The 19,769-nt window shown below is 30.7% G+C and overlaps 1 protein-coding gene across 1 annotated transcript; it reads left to right on the top strand.

The window, feature by feature from the left end:
- Positions 1 to 1,162: 1,162 nt before the first annotated feature.
- On the top strand, positions 1,163 to 4,194 carry LOC105838620 (adenylate kinase isoenzyme 1). Its single transcript, XM_012684317.3, has 2 exons — positions 1,163 to 2,533; positions 3,475 to 4,194. The coding sequence occupies exons 1-2, from the start codon at positions 2,398 to 2,400 to the stop codon at positions 4,023 to 4,025; spliced, it is 687 nt and encodes a 228-aa protein (XP_012539771.1). The 5' UTR covers positions 1,163 to 2,397; the 3' UTR covers positions 4,026 to 4,194.
- The last annotated feature ends 15,575 nt before the right edge of the window (positions 4,195 to 19,769 follow it).

Consider the following 19,769-nt stretch of genomic DNA (forward strand, 5'->3'; position numbering starts at 1 on the left):
ACTGCCCTGCCAATTCTCTATAGTTCACTCAATTTAAAAGGGGATAAACTTGTGAACTTTTTATCAACAGCAGCATACACTGGCACATTGTAAATTCCAAGCTTTGATAATTATCCCACACTTTATTCTAAGGATGTCCCTGGGATGTTATTTTGGGATATCGCAATATCGTTGGATATCCGTGGATAGTCTCAGATATCCAAGGAATATCCAAGGGATGCACAAATGTCCACTGATTTGACATCCAGTGAATATCTCAAACGATATCCAGAAGATGTCCAAGGAATTTCCTGAGATATCGTAATATACCCTAATGAAAGAATTTGTCAGAATTTTTTAGATTTCTTTCAGGATTTCTGATAAATGTTCCGATTTTTTATAAAAATTGAAATGTTTCTCGAAAAAATTAAAAAATTCTGATTAATTAAAAAGTTTTTTGATCATTTCTAAGTATTTTTAAAGTTTCTAAGAATTGAAAAAAACTTGAACAAAAAATAAAAAATTCTAATTATTTCGATGGTAATTTTGTAAAAAGAAGAAGACTATACAACATGTTTCAGCCAAGCCAGAGTCATACCTGTTAAAGCATGTTTAATCTCTATATCTGAAAAAACAGTCATCCATTCAAGTGTCAACCATAGCCGACGTTGCTTGACTTCGAAGACCGTACGCATCTTAACGCTTCGTAATGATCCATGAACACTTCTCGTTTACGCATACGTATTTGTTATAGATCATTACAATAGATGTTGTCAGATGGATGAACCATGTATAGTTACATTTTTATAAATAAATATAAAATTTTACAGTTTTTTTATTTATTTTCACATATGCGCGCAAAATAGCATAGTGGAATAACTTATTAAAACGTCTGTTTTTGCTCTGTTCGTATAAAATCAAAGAAATTTTTTAATGTTATTTTTTATAATTTTTTAATATTATTAATATATGCCACATTGTTTCAATAAGTGTTCTTTCTTTCTGTTTTAATCTATGTTTCTTAGAGATTTAATTTACGCTTTTGTCACTCTTTTATTACATTATAATTCACTTTCCCTATACACTTGATTTACGCTCCATTAATTGTAGAGATAAAAGATATGATGGAATATTATTTGGATGTAATAGGATATCGTAAGATATTAATAGAATATTTTGATATTTTATAATATTTTAAGATATATTTTAGGGATATCGAAATATATTAATAGGATATCATATGATATCTTAAGATATTTTACGATATTTTAGGATGTTTTTATAGGATATCCCGGGTGCTACTCATTGTGATATCCGTGGGATCGCATTCGTCTGTCTGGGATAATTTAAAATATCCTAAGGCTAAAATGTCCTGTGTGGGAAGTAATGTCTTAAGGGGATGCTGGAGTTGTCTGTTTTATGACAAAAAGATAGTAATTTTTGTTTCACAATATCTTTTTATTTCTTTTATAGATTTGGAAATCCTTCTCTAGAATAAAAGAATACGCATTACTACGAGTCTGTGGAGTGGAGTTTCTTCCAAAAACGGGAAAAAATTGTTAATTTGCTGTCACATCATAATAATATTTGAGATGGTCTTGAAATAAGATTTGATTATAGATGCGATCTACTTAACGCTACAAATCGTCGTTTCCGAATAAAAAGGCGTTAACTCGGAAGTCGATTGAAAAAAGCGTTAACTCGGAAGTCGGTTGGAAAAGGCGTTAACTGGGGAGCCGGTTGAAAAAGATGTTAATTCGCCTGCTAATATTTTTCACTTTATTTTAAGTTGGCAGCGCTGCCGAAATAATTTTGGTGCTTAATTTAAAATATAAACATATTTAAACGAAAATAAATATGCACATATAGATAGAGCACCAAAATTATTTCGGCAGTGCTGTCAAAACTTAAATTAAAGCAAAAAATTTGAGCGCGTAAGTTAACGCTTTTTCAACCGGCTTTCTAGTTAATGCCTTTTCTAATCGGCTTCCCAGTTAACGCCTTTTTCAACCGGCTTCTGAATTAGCGCCCTTTTATTCGGAAGCGATAAAACGAAACATTTTTGAAATATTTTATTGATCAATTTAAACAAAGAATTTTATGAATTGATTACCAATTAAAGATTGTTTCGAAGCGTTTGTGGCATCAAGTGGATCGTACCCTATGAATACCGACCTTAGACGGCCATGATGTGTCTTATCGGTCTTATCTTATTGTATAAAGCCAATTTCAAGTGGCATTAATGACGCTGTACGTTACATCTAATTTGAAACTTTAATTTTATGGTTCTTAATATGTCATATAAAAATGTATAATTTTTATTTACATAAATTTACTTAGAAAATAAAAAAGAAAGCTATTCTAATTATTATTTTTAAAGTAATTTAAAATAGTAAACAGTACTTGTAGAAGATACAGATGGGCTTAAATTGCGTGCGGCCTGTCGATCCTTTATGTGCCGTAATACCAAGAAGCATTGAGCTCGACGCTTCACCAATTAAAGAATCAAAATTGCCAATTATCTTTTTAATTGGAGGTCCCGGTGCTGGAAAAGGTTTGTTACAATTTTATTTACACTTTTATAAAACAATTTTTTAAAGCTAACATAAACATAAAACACTTTTGAATTATATATATATATATATATATATATATATATATATATAAATTGATAAAATTAATATTTTTTTATTTATACTTTTTAGGTATTAAAAATATTACTACATATTACTAATCACACGTATGTATGCATCCACGTAAATGCACGCACATACACATATATATGTACATTTGGCATATATTTTATAGAACAACAAATTATTAAATTGTTATGTTTAGTACAATATAGTTGTATAATATTTATCATACACAGAAAAAATATTAGAATTAGTTTAACTAATATATGGATTAAAACTAATATATTTTAGGAATGATAGCTTTATATACAAGTAATAATTCTTGTTTACATATAAAACAATGATAATTTTGTATATAATAATTGATCTTCTTTAAAGGATTTGATCATAAATTTCAGCAAAATATTATATTTTTATTTCAATATTATAATAGTCACTCAAAGAACAATGTTTTGATAACAATAAGTATAAAAATTCTTAATTAAAACATGTTGTTATTTTTCATTAGATATTTTTCTCTTACGACTTAACAAAAGTTATTATGAAAACATAATAAAAATATATTTTTGAAAATAAAATTATACAAAATTATTTACGTAAGCAAGTTATATCTATTAACGCTATACAATCCTATTTTAATATTTATAACATTTTAGTAATAAAAATATTCTTAAAACAACATTTTTTGTACGTATTAAATTTGTACGTATTAAGTATTAAATTTAGTACGTATTAAAACGAATATGTACTTAAAATAAAAATTAATTTGCAATATTAATGTTGTGATTAGATGTGAAAAAAAAATTTAGGAACAATTTTAAATTTTTTATATTCAGTAATAATTTCTTTTTTTCTGCAGCGACACAATGTGTACGGATAGCAGAACATTACGGTTTCTGTGCCATCGTAAGTAGAGAATTATTGCGCGACGAAGTAAGCACCGGGTCACAAAGAGGTGTTATCCTGGCATATTTGATGTCTGAGTTTAAACTGGTTCCCGCTGATGTCATGGTAGAACTCATTAAAGCGAAGATGCTGAGCAGTTTAAATAGCACGCGAGGTTTTCTAGTGAGTGGATTTCCTAGAGAGAAGATGCAATGGCAGCATTTTAACCGACAGATCCGACCGCCAGATCTTGTTCTGTACTTATATGTCAGAAACTCACTGCTAATGGACAGAATTCTAGCTAGGACCATCACGGCTACCGAACGACAACAACGTAGTATTGATGAAAATTGGCGACGAATCAAGGAGCACAGTCGAATGATGAAGCCTATACTTAAGTACTATAAAAAGCAATTAGTAACCATTGATGGTGAGAAAGATGAAATAGAAGTTTTTCAAGACATTTGCAACGCAATTAATAACACCTTGATAAACTTTCCAAGTACAGCTGGTAAAAACATTTAACTGTAGAATTTATCCGTTTACAAAATATTGTACTAAACTAGTGGTCCATAATGCATCAATTATCGTGCAATGTTATAAGTTTATTGACAAAATTTTATATTGCATTACAAAAATTAATGTGTTTTGCTATATGCTATGTATTTAAATATCTACATTTTAAAATATAATTAAAATATATATGCCTACATAAATTACAATTAATATTATAATAAGTGTATTAAACAAAAATAGCGAAATATATAAAACAGAAAAACTAGCATTTCTTTTATTTAAAATATGTTATTTGTTATTAAGTAATTTAGTTTATTATTAAAACATTTTATTTTTAAAAATTTATTTGTTTGTAACCCAATAAGTATCAACGTTTTTTACTTATCAAAAGAACTAAGTGAATAAATTAGAGAAAAATCTCCAATACTGATATAGCTCTCTTAAATCCCCTCATTTCTGAACATTGCACTATATTAGTACTGATCCAAAAATATGCTTTGCTTAGATAATTAAAAAGATGAAAATTCATAGTCCTTACATTTATGGAAAAATTTGGCGTGCTCGATTCGCAATAAAACGCGATGACCCAAATATAATATTGTTAACGTATTAAAGTTCCTCCTTCGTTTCTTAGAAACTAAACGTTGTACTGTATGAATACTCTTTCATTTCTTAGAATCTAAACGTTGCACTGTATGTACTTAGAAACTAAGCGTTGCACTATATGATCTGACGGGTCAATTTGACTAAATATAGACAGAAATTAGACTTATACTAGTCTTGTTTTGGATACGTTTTAAACGCTAGAACACTTCCATTAGTTCTTTTTTTTTAGTCCAATATCTATCTATATACTATTCAAATCTACATACTATTCAAATATTATCTACACTGTCGAAAAATGCCATTTAGTCAACTGAAACTAATCTAATTTATTCCAGGACAGTAAATTCAGTACAAAATTGAACAAATTTGCACTGTCCGCGATCGTCTAAACCCTCACAGCTCATTAACATTCCAATAAGGTTATAACAATCTTTAATTGTAAGATGGTAACCTTCCACGGAGATTAAATAATCTGCTAGTAATCTACCAGCAACCCATACAGACAAAAAGATGTCTTTTAGATTTCTGAAAAACATCTTGCACTTTTTTTGTGATATCTCGCATTTTTTACGAAAAGATCTTTTCGCGATCTGAAAGATGTCTTATGCAACAGTATGAGATATCTTTTAAATATCTGGCAATGTCTAAAAGACATCTTGAAAAAATCTAAAAAATATATAAAAGATTTCATTTAGAAATAAAAAAAATTTCTATGAGACACCTTAAAAATGTTTTTTATACGTCTTGAAGACTCTTTCTAGAATTCTTTCTAGACATTTATAAAGGTTTATACATTTATGTGGAGGCCCAGAGAGCTTTCTCTGAGAAGAGTTGCGAAAACCCGTGGAATTATCTCCATCAGAATGCAAAAAATCTATTACGCAGGCCCTAAGAGGGTTGAGGGCTTATTACGATTGCTATATGCGTAGGTTAATCCGTCATCGTAAGTGATCTTATATAGCTTTCAGAATGTAAATTACATCATGAGAAAGGCAACATCGCATCGTCGCCTATAGCGGCGATTTCGCGAATTACATCGCTACTGCTGCCCCCGTTGAAAAGATAAGATCGAAATCCAGATGGTTATATGGATAACCATATGGAATCCATACAAAACCATCTGAAATCCGTGGGAATCCACATACATGTGGATAGACATCTGGATTTCCATCTCATCTTTTCAACAGGGGTGACTGCGGATGCTGCACGCGTGTGCATATTGTATTGCAGCGGATATTTCACCGTCACAAAAATTACCCCAATAAAACAATTATGGGACATCTACGTAGGATCCACGTGATTTACATGGATTACGTAAATGTAGGTTTTTCTACAAGTTATCCATGTAGATGTAATGTTTTTTTTTCATTACTGCATCGAATTCTTTTATCTTCGAAATATCTATTAGATTTTCTGTTAATATATCTATTAAGAAATATTTATAGGGAACCCAGTAAACATCGATATCTTGTAGAAATCGAAAAGACATCTTATTCAAAATGTCTTCGAGACATTTCTAAAAAATAACTAAAAAATGTCTAAGAAGATTTTGTTAAAAATATTTTCGTAAAATTTCTAAAAGATATTTAAAAAACATCTAAAAGACATCTTAAAAAATGTCTTAAAAATTTTCGAATTAGACATGCCAAAGATATCCAAATGAAAGATTTATACAAGATATCTTAATTTAATACCTTTCTCTGGCCAGTTTAATATTAGGCTTATAATTAAATTTACCGAAAACTCTATATATTTATTTAGCTACAATTACTTCTTTTATCATAATATATGCATTTATTTAAAAAAAATGATATGTTATTTTAATAACATTTTATATACTATCTTATACTTTACAAAGTGCAACATAATTATATTTTTATATATGTACATATTTTTCAACACATTTTTATTGCAAATGATGCTAAACAATCATTTTAACGATAAACAATAATATAAAGTTCAAATACAACAAAAAATATTACTCTTTTTTTCGAACTGAAAACCTAATAATATTAGGCGCTAGAGTGATGTCATCTTCTTCATGGTTCATCTCACTGACAAGGACAAAAATGTTTTAGTATTAAAACTAAAAAAATCGACCAAGAAAGGTTAATCCTTTGAAAGTTAAAGATGTCTTTTATACATATATCTTGAATACCAGTTCTAGAATTGCTTTAAAATATCTATAAACGTTTTTATATATTTATTACTTATTATTAAAAAAAGAAATTTTTAATCGTAATTTAGTTGTTTATGTGGCGGTGAAATATCCGCTACAATACAAAATGTGCACACACGTGCAGCATCCGCAGTCGTGGCAGCCGCGATATAGTTCACAGATTCGCCACTATAAGCGACGACGCGATGCGCTGCCTTTCTTGTGATGTAATTTACATCCTGAGAGCCTTATAAGAAGATCACCTACGGTGACAGATTAATCTACGATAGCAATTATAATAACCTCTTAACTTTCTTAGAACCTACGTAATTTATTTTTTGCATCCTGATGGAGAGAATTCCATGAGTCTTCGTACTTCTTCTCGAAGAAAGCTCTCTGGGCCTCCGCATAAATGTATAAACCTTTATAAATGTCTAAAAAGAATTCTAGAAAGGGTCTTCAAGACGTATAAAAGACATCTTTAAGATATCTCATATAGATTTTTTGGATTTGTAAGAGACATCTTTTAGATTTCTTCAAGATGTCTTTTAGACATTGTCAGATATCTCAAACTGTTGCATAACACAATTTTTAGATCGCGAAAAGATATCTTTTCTTTAAAAATGCGAGATATCGCAAGAAATCACAAGATGTCTTTTAGAAATCTTTTTTTAAAGATTTCTAATAGACTAAAAAACATCTTTTTGTCTATATTAAAATTTATATAAATATTTTCAGAAACGCCGCGCGCCTGTCCGCCAGTTAGTGCACGGCGTTGTCGACAGGCGGCGTAAATCTCTCGGGAGTAAGGCACCTGACGCGCTACATAAAGACAACCCGCAATACAATTAAGACGAGCAATAATTAGCTTCCTGTTCGATGTGGAAGAGGACCGCCACATAATACTTTTATGATTTATTCATTTTTATTGAGTAAACGATTCGCTACAAGAAAAGTTAACTCTTTACTCCAGTCAAATAAAGATATCACTTAAAGAAAAATTAATTCTTATAAGGAGTGAGATATCACTCCATTTTAAGCTGTATTTTCACTATCACTTAGAGTAAAATTCCATTCTTTTAGACTCTAAAATTGTTTGGAGTGAAACGTCACTCTAAAATTTAGAGTGACGTTTCACTCCAAACAATGAGATAGTGTATGTATACAAGGATGTTTTTAAAATTCGTAAAATTTTTACGTGGTTTCTACGTTGAATCTATGATCATATCCACGCAGATTCAATTCTATGAAGATATCTTCAACAAAATTTTCTTAAATATCTTTTAGATATCTTTTAGAAGTGTCTTGAAGACATCTTGAATAAGATGTCTTTTCGATTTCTACAAGATATCGACGTTTACCGGGTTTCCTATAAATATTTCTTAATAGATATATCCACAAAAAATCTAATAGATATTTCGAAAATAAAAGAATTCGACGCAGTGATGAAAAAAGAACATTGCATCTACGTGGACAACTTGTGGAAAAATGCATCCACGTAAACCTGCATCCACGTAAACCTGCATCCACGTAAACCTGCAACCACGTATCGATGTTTACTGCGATCATGAAAATGTTCGTCTAAACTCCTCCCATTAATGTTACAGCAACTTTGTCAGTAATATGATATAAATATTAATACAACATTACAGGAATTTTTTTAAATGTTATTTGTAAGAATGAATTTTTCATCTCATTCTTTATAAAAGTGAATGTTTCACTTAAACTTTAGAGTAAACTTTTCATTCGATAAGAGTGAACTTTGCATTTAATTAAAGTGCCCGACTGTAGTGAACGTTTCACTTTTCTTGGAGTGAATCACTCACTCAATTAAAATGAATAAATCATAATCATGTATAATCTAGCAGTGTCTGCATACATTCCGTAAAAATATGTGGCGGTCTTCCGCCACATCGGACACCCCCGCGCGCTCGCCAGCAAGTTGATGCACGACGCCGCCAATAAGCGGCTTAAGTCTTTTGCAGCAAAAAAAGCTCATTTTTGCTTGCCTTAATCACGCTACGGGTGATTCTTATGTAACGTGTCGACTGCATCCTACTCCCGAGAGAGTTACGCCGCGTACTTACTGGCGGGCAAACGCGCGGCGGTGCAGTAAACTCTTTAATTGCGAGTGAAATATTTACTCTAAGAAAACATTCTATCCAAAATAAAAAATGAAAATGTTCACTTCTTGATAAAAAGTAAAGGAATTTACTTTATAAGAATGAGAAGTAACTCCGATTCGAGTACCTCCGTGTGTCACCTTATATTTCGAGTGAGATTTTTACTCTAAAAATTTAGAGAGAAAAAAATTTGCAATTATTTTTTAATGTGATCATAGTCACTCGATCCATATTCCGATTTTTTACAGCATCCATCCATCTATCTATCTATATAATAAGAAAGGCTGTGGGAACGCGAGAAGTTCGCTCATGGTCGCGCGATATTGTTGCCGCTTTTTCGCGATGGTAGAGTGCGGGGAGGGGGGAGAGGGAAATATAACAATGTGTGTAATGTCTATATACGTATATACTCATGTGTATATTAAATATATATGCATAAAAAAAGAGAAAAGAAAGAAACAAAAGAGAATTAATAGAAGAACCAAAAAGAGGAAGAAACTTGATGAAAAATGTATGTACGTATATATACATATAAACATGTACATAAACATATTAAAATGTATGTGTATTTTCTCTCTCTCTCTCTCTCATTTAATATTATTAATGTTAAAGTTAAGGGGATGCTAAACTGCTAATCAAACTTGATCGAGGTTGATAATGTAGAGTTATTTGTGCACATTATTAACAAAATTTTGTATGTATTTCTTTTATAGATTTGGAAATCATTTTCCAAAATTAAAGTTTACGTATTAATATCAGCTTATGAATTGAATTTCATATCAAAAATTTAAAAAAAAAATTCAGATTGCTTTTTTTAGACACAAAATTTTCTTACTTATTAAACTTTTTTGTTAGAACAACTACGCTCAATCTGAAAGTGTAGTGTTGTTCCTAAATGTTTGCTCCACTTGAGCCTAGGCTTGATTTGTGTATACAAGGTTTAAAATTTTTACATTAGACACATTTTGTTACGAGTCGACGCTAGAAGCCAACAATTTTAAAATTTTTGTCGTTTTTCCTACAAAATCGTTTCGGCCCGGCTTTGTTATCATCTATACTTTAATTCTGGAAAAGAATTTTTTATTCTGTAAATGCAATTAAAAGATCAGTGAGAAATAAAATTATCGGTAAAACAAGATAACCTTAGCATCCTCTTAAAGAGTCGCAAAATATCTGGAAAAAAATGGACTTGTGCAATTATATATGATCATATAATTGATATATATATTATAATATAATTGAATCCGAAAAATGACGCGATATGATTTTATATAGCCATATATAAATATATACAAATAAATGTAATATGTTCATACGTTATATTACACGATCATATATAATTATATTTGAATGAGGAAATAATATGATTACAAACAAATAAAATCATATTAGGCCAATACTTGGATATCATTATATATAATCATATATAATTGTAGGGGAATTCAGGGCAGAACGGGATATAATCTTTAAATTAATTATAAATGATTTTGTAGAATAAACCAAGCCTCATTTTTAGTGTCAATCAAAAGTTCATAAACTATATGATAATATACATGGTGTCCCAACGCACATGGGTCAATGCTCGTAAAAAGGTAGAAGGGATCGAGATGAACATAAAAGTCCAATATTGTCTTGGGTTAGGTCTGAAAATAATCGAGATATTAATTTTCCAAATTGTGCGAATGAGAGCGCGCCGTAGGAAGAGCCGAGCCGCTCGAGCCGTAGCGCAGCCCACTGTGTCAAGCATTGCCTGCCGGCGGCGGGGGGAAGGAGAAGAAGCGGCGCCGCTGCCTGTGCTTCGCCGCTCTCGCATCCCACCGCACCGCGCCTAGACTCGCGTTGTTATGCATATTCGCAATTACTTGACAAAATTATTTAGCTAAGATAGAATTATGTAGCCAAGTTAAAACCGTAATAAACTTCTGTCACTAACAAGGGAACGGACAGAACTGTCCCTCACCGATTTTAATGAGCTTTGGATATGTTGTAGAACATAAAAAAATATTACACCCATATTTTTTTTTTAGCGGCGTATCTCGACGTTTTGGGGTTGAAACCACCTCTCGAAAATAACGCGTTTTTTCGTTTTTGGCGAATATCTTTGAAAATATAAGGTTTATGAAAAAATAATTTATACAAAAGTTTTATGGTATTTTATACTCTTTACAATAATATATTTAGATTTTCCAAAAATTTCAAACTTTTTAATTTACCCCACTCCCACCCCTTTTTTTTAATTTTGAAAATTTTGTAAGGACAAAAATTAAAGAGCATTAAAAGCCAAATCTATCCAAATATAATAATATATGGGTTCCATCATTCTCAATTATTGCAAAACGAGATGATAATCTATAGGCGCCGCGCTAGAAGTTGCGTTATTTCTTTAGTCGCGTCACATTCAATAACTGCTTCTCCTGCGTATATTTTTATATTAGAACATAAAAACCTTAATTACATAATACTCAACGTATTGCACGATATAAAGTATAAATGCATATATATAACAAAAGTAGCATATATATACGTATGTGCGTACGTACATTTTTATTGTTACAAATGCGAATATAGATTAATATAAAGCAAAATATTTTTTTAATATTTAAAACTGCAAATACAATATAACAAAATATATAAATAAGAGAGAAATATAAAATATAAACTGCAATAACTATTTGCATAATTATATTATTTACACTATATGCACATAGCACACTTTGATAATAAAGATAATATAAGTATATAATTTAATTTAATGAGTTTGAAAATACATTTATACGGATATATATATATATATATATATATATATATATATATACATATATATATATATACATTTTGCAGACGACACGGGCGAATAAGTTTAATAACAGTGTTGATAGACGGGCCGGTTGTTCTCGCGCAGGCGTATCATATAAGGCTTCAGTAAAATATCCATTAGTAATAGGAAGGCGATCTTTGGTCCCCATACAATTTTTTTGCAAATTTATAAAAACGTTAACACTTTTTATATATTTAACACGCACGCATATATTTGCATATCGTTTGCATATATATTTGTGTATACATATTTAACATAAATTAAAGAATAAAAAATAATTTGCATTTAACAATAAAAATCAACTTAAAAACGAAAAAAAATAAATTTTTGGAATAAAACATATATTTAAATTTAAATAAAATATTTTATTTGCCGGAACTCATACAGAATATCGACATTGATCACAAGAAGGCTAAAGGAAAACCGTCAAAAAATCTTATCAGTATTCATCAAATACGATACTTATAAATTATTCTATTTAATACGAGAAAATATACATGCATGTTTAATATATAAAAGGTGTTAACGTTTTTATAAATTTACAAAAAAATTGTATAGGGACTAAAGATCTCCTTCCTATTGAAAAGATCTTTTAATGAAAATGTACGTACGCACTAACGTATATACATATATATGTATTATATTTGCCACTTTTTTTGTAATATTAAGAATTAATCAAATATGACAGCAAACTTTTTTATGTTTCTAAAGGATTTCAGAAATATTGGATTTGCAATTTTATAAAAACATGAAGCAAATACATTCCTGAAATATTTAGGATGAAAAATTATAATTAAAATGTTAATAAAATATTTCTATACTATTTCCGATCGTTACAATATTTCATCAATATTACATGCCGTGTGGGATGCTACTTTTGTTATATATATGCATTTATGCTTTATACCGTGTAATACGTTGAGTATTATGTAATTAAGATTAATCCGTTTTTGTGTTCTAATTTAATATAAAAATATACGCAAGAGAGGCAGTTATTGAATGTGACGCGACTAAAAAAATAACGCAACTTCTAGCGCGGCGCCTATAACACGAGATTATCATCTCGTTTTGCCAATACCCAGATAGCACAAGGACATCCACTGTATGTCCAATGGATATCCGCTTCTGGACATTCGGACGTCCATTAAGAGTCCAAATAAGGTCCGTCGGACATTCGATGGACGTCCATAGGATATACGTTTGGCACAACTTTGTACGTTCATAGAAAGTCCTTTAACGGACGTCCATGGGATATACGTTTGTCACAATTTCGGACATTTACAAAAAGTCCGAAATAAACTAAATTTTGGACCTATTATGATTTGATTATTTCTTTTGGGCCTTTTTCAATTAAAGGGCTTGCTGCAATAGTGGGTTAATTCACATTTTGTAAAAATCATCGACATAAAGCATGGACTGCGCATTTCCTGCAAAAAGCTCTTGAAAAGGCAAAAAGACAAAGAGGAGACATGGTCCGGGTCAATTTCTTTCTTTGTCTAGCGCATTATGCTACTGGTTAGACGGAGACTGCGCTTGACCCAAACCAATTGCTGTGTCCCTCTTTTGGTCGGAAAAAGAAACGAAAAAAAAAAAAACAAACGAAAAACAAAAAGAAACGATAGTAAAAAAGAAAATAAAAGAAACAAAAATAAAAAACAAAACAATAAAAGAAACAATAATGTGTTATAACAAACATTTAAAAAAATACCAATAATTTATAGTGTTAATAATAAATAAAAAAATAATACGTATTATTTCATATTATATCTAAAAGTAAAACAATTAAAATAAATCTTTTGAAAATTAAAAATAATATAATTTATAATTATTTATAAATTAGTGTTAATTAGAATTATTGTAAATAATATATATATAATTTACAATATTTCTTTTAGATTATATAATAAAAATAAAGATAAATTATATAAAAGTAAGATCCAAGTGCGGACATAAATCAAATATCCAGCATAAGACGTTCTGAATAGAACATCCGTTTTAATTCAAATAATGGACATCCTATGAATGTCCATTTTATGTCCATGGACCTGAATTGGACTTAAAATGGACGTCCTTGGAACATCCAGTGCTATTTGGGTAATTGAGAATAATGGAACCCATATATTATTATATTTGAATGGATTTGGCTTTTAATGCTCTTTAATATTTGTCCTTACAAAATTTTCAAAATTTTGAAAAAAGTGTGGGGGTGGGGTAAATTAGAAAGTTTGAAATTTTTGGAAAATCTAAATATACTATTGTAAAGAGTATAAAATACCATAAAACTTTTGTATGAATCATTTTTTCATAAACCTTATATTTTCAAAGATATTCGCCAAAAACAAAAAAACACGTTATTTTCGAGGAGTGGTTTTAACCCCTAAACGTCGAGATACGCCGCTAAAAAAAATATGGGTCTAATATTTTTTCATGTTCTACAATATATCTTAAGCTCATTAAAATCAGTGAGGGACAGTTCTGTCCGTTCCCTTATAAGAAAGTCGAAAGAGAGAAAGCGATAGAAACTTATGGAATCTTCAAATAATCTAATTTCTATCGTAATTGCAAATATAGTAAATTAATGAAAGTTTTCGGTACATTTACGATATATTCTTTCTTTTTCTTAAATATCTTATTTACAGTGTCATACAATTCTAACTTTGTTTTTTATCGAATTGTATCGTACTGTTAAATCCTTGATGAAAACATTAATAAACATTCGTAAATTTATTTGTACAATCATTATCGTAAATTCACGATTGATTCTCAAATTGATAGTTTTTTTTTATTCGTCTATTATAATATTTGCCACATCGAGTTCTCTCATCGTTATCTTTTTTCTCTTACACGATGTATTCATAAATAGTTCTTCATATTCAATCAAAATGGAACAAACTTTCCTAACAGGAAATGCGAGAACAGTAGAAAATAATATCATTTCTTTAAATTTGTTCTTTTCGATTTAAAGAAGTGATGAATTATAAAATAGAAATCAATTAGATTCTGGTGTTTCTATTTTAAATAAATCACTGAAAATCTATCGTAATTAATAATGGAATTAAAGATAGAAGAAACTCTAAGTTTTCTATCGTCACGAAAGAAAACCCTTCGTTGTATTAACAATACATGATATTGAAGGTTAATAATCTTTAAGCATAATTATCGTAGAAGACGCATTGCACCTAATCTATTGTTAAAAGTGATAATATTTATTGTATTTGTGTACGTAATACTTGAGAGGAAGAGTGAGAGGAAGAGTGAGAGGAAGAGGAAGAGAGAGGGAGAGAGAGAGAAAGATTGATTGATTGATAACAGTATATTTAGCCGTAGCGTATAACCCTATGCGGCTCCCAAGTACAATATGGTGAATAACACTTTTATACTAGTAGTACAAATAAAAGGAATACAGAAAATCAGTAAGATCATAAATCGTAGCAAAGTGGCATAAAACAGAAGTTAACTACAAGGAAAATTAACTACAAAGCAACATAAGGATGATGCAAAAGTAAAAATGAAATGAAAATAAGATAAAATAAAAATAACATAAGATAAAATAAGCGTGCAAATCAAGCACAGGAAGTTAACTAAGTAAGTAAGGGAATGCCCGTTGGTGCAATAAGGTTCTCGACTTCCACCCGGAGGTGCCCAAGCGGCATTGTCCCGTTCAAGGAGAAAAGAGTGGAGACTAGTCTTGAAAGCGGGTAAAGAGAGTAAGAAGGAATTAGAGGAGTAAGGACGGTGGTCAGCAGGATCAAACAGCATATCATGGATGGAGTTTAAGCGGATAGTGGACTGGATAAAGAATGAATTTTGCATAGTTGCAGTTCGGGAGGTAGGGTAGGTGAAAAGGCGAGGGGGAAGACGCTGTGAGGAGCGCACCATCGAGGAAGAGGTAACGAACTGATATAACTGGGAAATATGCGAAGGATATTGTCGCAGCAACGCAGAGTACGCCTGGATTCCAACAAAATATATATTAACAAAAAATATATTCCTTACCTCCCGGCGAGAGGAAACAGACAACCAGCCGATGGCGAGATAAGGCGTAATATGTGATCTACGAGAAAGACTGCCATAGATTTGACGCAAATTTGACGCAAGCATTTTGTGCCCGCTAAAGTTTCAATGTTAATGTGTTATTAAGCGTAGAGTACGCAGCACAAGCATAATCGAGATATGGAAACACCAATGTTTACACAAGTTTTTTCCGTAATTGAAAATTAAGAGAGTGCCTATAGAAACGCAGTTCGCGCAGAGCAAAATGCATGCGTTTGATAGATTGGTTGACCTGGGGAGTCCAGTCCAAGGTGGGAGTAAGGTAGGAGACAGAGAGAGAGAGAGAGAGAGAGAGAGAGAGAGAGAGAGAGAGAGAGAGAGAGAGAAGGAGAGAGGGAGAGAGGGAGAGAGGGAGAGATTGATTGATTTGATTGATTGACTTTTATTAGCTTTCTCAGCTATTTTCAATACATATCATATATATACAATTTTATGCTACATCATTAAAAACAAACTCTTTTAGCATTTGTTTAAACATTTCTAAACGATTACAATGTTTAACTTCGGGTGGTAATGCGTTATACATTAACACACCCTTATAAAATAAACTTTTTTGCGCGCTTCTTGTTTTTCGAAATTCAATAACAATATACCCTGTCTGCCTAGTTTCGCGTTCTCCCTCTACTATTCTAAGTCTATTACTAAATTGCTCCGGCATCATATTATTTAAAATTTGTAAAATAAATATGCACGTGTTGTAATACAGCCTTTGTCTTATGGTCATAAATTGCAACGCTTGGTGCATACATTTAACTTTGGTACGTCTGTCACATTGCAATATGACTCTCATAGCTCTATTTTGCGCTTTTTGGAGCCTACTTAACTGTGTATCTCCCATATCTAATAGTAGCGTCGCACAATACTCAAAGTGAGGTGCTACAATTGTTTTGTATATCGTACATCTAGTGTACGCCGAGATAAAGTTTCCTATTCTATTTAAAAAACTTATTTTTTTCCCTATTTTCTTTAGCATGTAATCACAGTGACCGCTAAATCTAAGTCTATCATCAATAATTATACCCAAGTACTTTATTATTTCTACACGCTCAATCTCATTTCCATCCAAACATCTCACAGTAGTATTACCTCTCAATTCTTTTCTTATCTCTCTAACTAACATATATTTTGTTTTCCCCGAATTCATCTTCAGTCTATTAATATTCATCCATTCCTCCACTACGTTAAATGCAATATTCAATTTCCTCTCTACTTCCGCACTACTCTCACCTGTTACATATATTAAGGTATTGTCCGCAAACATTTTTATATTACACATATCCGAGCAAACGTTAACAATATCATTCATATATATTATAAACAACAATGGGCCCAATACCGAACCCTGTGGCACTCCGTATTCCGTAGTCATTATCTTACAAGAGGACCTTACGGGTCATGGAACACCGATTTTTTTTATACTTATAGGATTTAAAGATCAGTACCCGGACTTCAATTTCCTAAAGCAGTACGATGCGCTTCTCAAAAATACTCGAGAAAATCGATTTTGAAGATTTCCGATATCTGTAAGTATAGAAAATTTTAACCTATTGTCAGAGCCGCTCGTAGCCGAGCGCACAGAGCTCTAGTTTCGTAAGCGCGGAGTCGCTGGTTCGATTCTCGCTCTGGCCTCAATTTTTTTTTCATAAGTTAATAAAGTTTTTTTTTAATCCTATATCTTAACATTTATCAAATTGAAATGCTAATTAATTATTAAATATTTATTCGTTATTTTTTAAATAAAAATTAAATTGGCTCATGTAATACTGACGAGTAATGTCAAATGTATTTATTATTAATATATTTTATAACATACATGAATTAATAACTCATAAAAATTAAACAACCATTTTTATAAATATTATTTTTGTTTTTTATATTATTTTTGTATTTACTCGTAATCTCTTAAAAAGTATTTCATTTTCTTTAATGTTTTCCATTTTTTGTACCAAATTTTAATTTATTATAAATATTCGCATTTTCAATCAAGTAGTAATTAAAAATAAAAAAATGTTAATTTTTATTTAAAAAATAATGAATAAATATTTAATAATTAATTAGCATTTCAATTTGATAAATGTTAAGATATAGGATTAAAAAAAAACTTTATTAACTTATGAAAAAAAAATTGAGGCCAGAGCGAAAATCGAACCAGCGACTCCGCGCTTACGAAATTAGAGCTCTGTGCGCTCGGCTACGAGCGGCTCTGACAATAGGTTAAAATTTTCTGTACTTACAGATATCGGAAATCTTCAAAATCGATTTTCTCGAGTATTTTTGAGAAGCGCATCGTACTGCTTTAGGAAATTGAAGTCCGGGTACTGATCTTCAAATCCTATAAGTATAAAAAAAATCGGTGTTCCATGACCCGTAAGGTCCCCTTGTTAGATCCCATCTATCATTAAATTGAACTTGTTGCATTCTATCTTTTAAGTACGACCTAAACCATTCTAGAACTGTTCCTGTAATACCATACTGGTATAATTTCTCTAATAATCTTTCTCTATCAATTGTCTCGAAAGCTCGTTTAAGATCTACAAAAATAACTCCTACTATTTGTCTTTCACTGATAATCAATTTCCATTCATCTATAACTGTTTGAATTGCTGTTTCACACGAATAATTTTTTCTGAAGCCCGACTGATGTTCCGTTATGATATTATTACTTTCTAGGTAGACCTCAATTTGCTTTTTAACTATTATCTCTAGTACTTTTTCATATATTGGTAATATATTAATAGGCCTATAATCACTTGCCCTCTTAGGTTTCTCTACTTTTGGTATTGGAATTATCATGGATGTTTCCCACTCTTTCAAAAAACAACCCTCACTCAATGGCTTATTTATTATATCACAATATTCCTCTCCAATGACACAAGACACCGTTTTTAATATATTGCTAGTTATTCCTTCTTCTGTGCCTTTCTTTTTTGGTAATTCCCTAATAATTATTTTTACTTGTTCTGTCGTAATTGACTCAAATTTTTCTAGCTCTCCCTTCTTTTCAATACAATAAATAGTTCTCTTATTTGTGCTCGTTGTATAATTCTTATCTATAGATTTTATTATGTCTTTAATACTTTGTATATAATATAAGTTAAATTTATCAGCTATATCACACTCTATATTATTGTCTAATATTTCAAAATCTATTTTTCCTACAACTTTTGCGCCTATTGGTCCTCCTCTAATAATTTCTTTTAATGATTTCCACATAGTTGTGGGATTGTTACTATTATGATCAATCATATTTTCATAATATTCTTTTTTCTTTATTCTAATTAAATTAACTACTGCATTTCTTTCTATTTTAAATTGTTGCCAGTTTTGTTCCGTGCTATCGTATAATGCTTTTCTATAAGCCTCATCTCTTCTAGTCGCTAACTCTTCTATTTCCTTTGAATACCATTTTTTCCCTTCCCATATTTTCGGTATTCTAAAAATTTTCTTAGGTGCTAAGATGTTTAGCGCATCTACAATACTATTAATTAAATTCTTTGCCCTTACATTAATATCTAAATCATATCCTTTTTCTAAATTACTCTCCACTTGCTTAATAAGCTCATCCGCATTATATCTACTATAATCCCTGCCACTGAATTCTTTATATTTATTTACAGTCTTGTTCGTATTTATCACGACTTTTATCCACGCATGATCCGTTATCTTAGGTTCGTACTTGACTTCTACATTTATATCTTTATTCACAAAAACTAGATCTATAATTGTTTTACTATTTTCGGTAACTCTCGTTGGTTTATCCACATATTGCTTCATACCTAGACTTTGCATAGTCGTTAGTAGTTTATTTGTATAATAAGAGTCTGTCATACAATCTATATTAAAGTCTCCTAATATTATACACTCTTCTTTTATCGTTAATTCTTCTACTATCTCCTCTAAGAATCCTATAAACTCTCCATGTGACGCACTCGGTGAATGATATATTACCATTAACACTCCTTTAAATAATTTCTCTTTCACTTCTATTGCAACGC

This window comes from Monomorium pharaonis, chromosome 4 (genome assembly GCF_013373865.1).
Source record: "Monomorium pharaonis isolate MP-MQ-018 chromosome 4, ASM1337386v2, whole genome shotgun sequence".
Classification (NCBI taxonomy): domain Eukaryota; kingdom Metazoa; phylum Arthropoda; class Insecta; order Hymenoptera; family Formicidae; genus Monomorium; species Monomorium pharaonis.

Coding starts and splice junctions, on each gene's coding strand:
- LOC105838620 (XM_012684317.3), top strand. CDS start 2,398: ATGGGCTTAAATTGCGTGCGGCCTGTCGATCCTTTATGTGCCGTAATA. Junction 2,534..3,474: donor AGGTCCCGGTGCTGGAAAAG/GTTTGTTACAAT, acceptor TTTTTTCTGCAG/CGACACAATGTGTACGGATA.